Raw genomic sequence first — 4,722 nt, 5'->3', positions numbered from 1 at the left:
GAGCATCATGTCCGCGAGCATCGACCAGAGGCCGGCGAACCGCTCCACCACTGCTGGCGAGACCAGCGCCGGGTCCCCAACAAATCAATGCCGTAACCTGTCAAATCAATTCGAATTGGGGTCATCTATCCAAAATTGGCACTATCCCCTCCCGGATCGAGTGTGTCTTGCCTCAATTAAACTCCTTAGTGTCCGGATTGTCAGCAAGACGCCGTGCTGGAGTCCGAGGTGCTCGCGGAGAAACGGGTGGGAAAATCGAGTGCTTGCTGTAGGATAAGAGTTCTCCCCTCCGTGATGCTTGCCAGAATTGAAGCCTTGAGCAAAGCAGAAGAATGGCGCAGTCAAAACTGAGGACAAGCAGGGGGACACAGCAGTCCATAGTCCAAGGATATGGGCGGAGACGGATGCGCGGCAGGCAGAGCCAGCGGGGCTGGGGCCGTGTGAGGTAGAGACAACGGGCGGGGCGTGGTAGCTGGGATCGAGCGCGCACCGGCGGGTGGAGGACGCAGCGGCAACTGGGAGAACGGCGAGCTCCTGGTGTGTCGACGCGGACTGTTGCCCCATGGTCATTAGCTCCCGGATGGCCGGATCACGGCGCCTAGGGCGAGGCACATGGCCGACAACGACAGTGACTACCAGCCTAACGGCAAGCTAACAGATTCTAACGGAAATGGCAACCAAGGGAATGCGAATTTAAAATAGTGGCAAGGGAAGTAGAAAATTTCAATGTCATTAAGGGATCCATATAAATTTCAGCGGCAATGAAGGAATTCACTCAAAAAAAAAACTCAAGTCACCAGAAACGTAATTCCTGTGTAACAGCAGAAAACCCCATCAAGGTAGCAGTTAGAGCAGGCTAAAACCTTTTTTGAAAGACGTGTGTGTTCTCACCCTGCAGCATCACAAACTAACCGATCAGCGTCAATGGGAGTGGCTATAAACTGCCTACAATATACACCATTTTTGACGCCACGAGTGGACTGTAGCACAAAGCAGGTCAAAAAGAAGCTTGCCGTTGCGCAGTACATGGAACAGGGCAAGCAGGGAATCTACGCTTCCTGATCACCCCATTTCTCCTTGGGTATCTCACCAGAGTCAGTGATTACAACCTTCTTCCTCGGCTTGCCGTTGTAAGTGCCAGCACCCCCTTCAATGGCGTACACGGTATCCATTCCCTGGATCACCCTGCCGAAGACAACATGCTCCCCATCCAACCTACAAAATTACCGTTTCAGGAGTTGTAGCTTCTAGGTTAATTGCGAGATGTGGTGCAACAGAGAACTTACCAGCTTGTCTTGATTGTAGTAATGTAAAACTGGGATCCATTGGAGTCAAGTCCAGAATTCGCCATAGCAACAACGCCTGCAACACCATGAGGCAGGGATATTCTGAAGACTTCTCAGACAGATGCTTGTCAGAAGCTCAAACAAATACTCAAGCTTTAGCCAAATTTAGTGTCTAGTGATTAGTGAGTGGCACCTATGTAAGAGCCCCTACGGATAAGGATGAAAGAAATATAATAACAGAAGTAAAACAACAGGAAAAACACTGGAATGGTAGCATTTGGTGCTGACAAATAACTCAGAAGATGCAGCTATACAGTCTTTTTGAGCTACATTGTAACTACATAGTGAATCAAACCACTCTTTTAGTCCCTGCTGTAAATCTAAAATGTCATTGACTTCCTTATTCTTCGAAGTTGCTGATTCTTTAATATGGTGTGATCAACACTGAAGAAAATAATGGTAGTTTTCCTTGAAAATAAAACAGAAACTTAGTGGATACTCATAAATAAAAGCTTCACGCAAACTGGACAATGCAAATACTAGCCAAACAACCTGACCTGGATGAGTATGTTTTACAGTGAAATTCTCATCTGGGAAGATGCCTCCATATATCGACTCACTTCCTTTCCCATCACCTCTAACTATGTCACCACCTTGAATCATGAAACCAGGGATGATGCGATGGAATGGGGTTCCTTTATAATGAAGAGGTTTGCCATTGGACCCAACACCTTTTTCACCTGAAATGATGAATAAATGGATATGAAAAATCAGCTCAGGTGGGACTTTGATGGCAACAAAAAAAAGTCATGGAAAGAGAGTACCTGTGCAAAGGGCCCTAAAGTTTTCTGCAGAATGTAGAATAAAGAAAATTAGTTGCCAAACGATAACTCATGAAGAATATTTTTCTTCGGATACATTACTAAGAAGTTCACTTTGGCAGGATAATTGGAAGTGTGAAACAGTGAGGTCATTCTTAGCACAAAAAAGAAATTCAATAAAAAAAACATAGATCAAAATGAAACGATGAAAACTGAAAGTGTGTTAGCTACTGGATCGTACTTAAAAACTATTCACAGCAGCTCTCTTATATATGATCCCAACTTTTGGAACACGTAGCATGATAACCAACATAAAGGGCAACTTGGAAATATGTGACTATGCTCTGTCAGAAGTCCACAACTGACGTGCAAGGACCCTCAACCGTGCAACTAATCACACATATCTTTAAAAATCAAGATCAATAAATGAGCATGATGGAAAAGGAGAAAGAGCATAAGAATACCAACTGTTTTCGGAACAACCTCCCCGTAAAGACCAATAACAATTCTGCCTGCAAGGCAAATCGGGCATTAGGTAATTTAAGTTAAGCTGAGTGACACATGAAGCAGCAACGCAAGTAACCAGATTATTAGTGACCAAAAGTTTCCATTGAAACACCCAAAGAAGGATGAATCAATTGAGATATACCTATGTGTTGGCCATCAATTTCTACATCTAGGTAGACCCTATGAGTAACTGCTGGTAACTGAACCTCTGCAATGCTCTGTGCAACAGGGAAAAAGAGAAGGGATAAGTCATGTGCAATCCCTAAAAATCATCACAGCACTATCATTGAGTACCCACAATGCAGCTCCCTAATCTTGTGGCAAAAACAATACAGATGTTAAGCATCATTCAAAAATCTGACAAAACATGAACATGAGCTCCACTAACTAGGTACCAAAATATTAATAAAATGGTGGATCAATATACATGATAGTTCCAAGTTGCGACGCTGGAACCTGCACCGTGTGTATGCAGTCACTAGTAAAACTGTAGTTTCACAAGATTCAGCGATTATGCTAATGACATCAGCAAAATAGAGCATGGGGGCACCAGCACTACACATATTTCTTTACTTCTTCACTACAAACATTTGATGGCGGAAGTGAGCTGCATAACTCTACTCAGAAACATGGTCCAGCCAGCACAAGAACACTAACAAGGCAACGAGAATACTAATTGCGGAAACCAAACTGCAAAATGCTACTATGAGCGGCTAAAACTCGAATCCCTACGGGACAAATCGACCCTGACACAGAGATCCACTAAAACTCAACCCCACTGCCACGATTCCACTAAAAACAATAATTAACCCGAACCGACTTCAAAATCCAAGAACGTTCGCACAAGAGTTAGACTAATTAACGGCTCAACCCGACCAGACGGACAAGAATAAGAGCGGAAAGCCACACCTGACGACGGAAGTAGGCGGAGAAGGAGAAATAAATTGCGGCGCAGGCGAGGAAGGCGACGACCACCTTCCGCAGCATCGCGAGGCCCAGGTGGCGCAGGCTTCTACCTCATCAGAATCGTCGCGAGCTCCTGGCGAATCCGGAAGAGGTTGCTCGGGATTTGGGGGTTCCACGGCGGAGACGAGCAAGATCGGCGCCGAACCAGATTTCCAGAAGCCCCACCGGCTGGCTTCGCTCCGCTAGTCCGGTAGAACGGGCCTCGGCTTCATTCTCTTTCTTTAATTTCTTTTCTTTTTCCAGACTAGCGGGCCTCGCATGCCATTTCTTTTTTGGTGGGTGGACTGCTGCGTCGGAAATTCTTGGGCCCCCAATACTTTATCTAGGCCCAACGTATACTGTAAAGAGAGATCATGCAGGAAGAGAGCCCAAATCTGATTCGTATCTCGTGTCTAGGCCTCGTGTAATCTCCAGGTTCGGGGTAGCAGCAGCAAAGCTCTCATTTCTTTTCTTTGGCGACGTAAGGCTCAACCAATTGGTGGTTGTTTGATGGATACATTAACCTGTGTCGTCCACGATGCGATACAAAATGCTCATAGCATTCATCTGCCCCACGAGACAACTGTTGGATTTAGGCTCTGAAAATTCCAAAGCATGCACAACCTTTGCTCCTATATTGCTAATTGAAGGATAGATTGTCTTACTTAAATATGGGAGTCTCCTCTCTATGCAAATAGATGCATATGAGAGAGAACGAGACTGTTGCTAAACGTACGCGTAGCCCACGTGTATTTTTACGTGAAAAATCGCGTGACTTGTGACTCCTTTATATGCTTGCATCATTTTTTTTTATCTATATGTTTTTCTTTCAAATAAAATCCGAACTGTACTTTAGCCACGTATTTCCAACAACAACGACCTGCATGCTGCCAAATGCAGCAAGCATACAGCTACTACGTCCAAACTCGATGATCTGCTGGAAAATCAGGGATCGGACAGAGATGGCACATACAGTAAAGCTCAAAATGATTTTGAGCACCTTGAGGAACACGTTTGTCCAAGAAAATCCATCGCTGGAGCATGGTCCAGCTTGTCCGCCTGGCTCCATAGCAAACATACAGCGGAGAATTCTGTGGTTCCAGCAGCCACGGCCCACGGCGCATGGTTCTGACCTATGAAAATGTGCAGAAATTCAAATTTGT

At 45.2% G+C, this 4,722-nt stretch overlaps 1 protein-coding gene across 1 annotated transcript; it reads right to left on the bottom strand.

Annotated features, from left to right (window-relative positions):
• Positions 1 to 714: 714 nt before the first annotated feature.
• Positions 715 to 3,791, bottom strand: LOC101778727 (peptidyl-prolyl cis-trans isomerase CYP21-1). Its single transcript, XM_004957425.3, has 7 exons — positions 3,524 to 3,791; positions 2,757 to 2,832; positions 2,572 to 2,619; positions 2,111 to 2,134; positions 1,844 to 2,026; positions 1,287 to 1,362; positions 715 to 1,215 (listed from the first exon to the last, which is right to left on the bottom strand). Exons 1-7 carry the CDS (start codon positions 3,599 to 3,601, stop codon positions 1,050 to 1,052), a joined length of 651 nt encoding a protein of 216 aa, XP_004957482.1. The 5' UTR covers positions 3,602 to 3,791; the 3' UTR covers positions 715 to 1,049.
• Positions 3,792 to 4,722: the final 931 nt, after the last annotated feature.

Source organism: Setaria italica, chromosome II (genome assembly GCF_000263155.2).
Source record: "Setaria italica strain Yugu1 chromosome II, Setaria_italica_v2.0, whole genome shotgun sequence".
Lineage (NCBI taxonomy): Eukaryota > Viridiplantae > Streptophyta > Magnoliopsida > Poales > Poaceae > Setaria > Setaria italica.
Note: the sequence above shows the minus strand (reverse complement) of the source record. Positions and strands in the feature narration are given on the sequence as shown.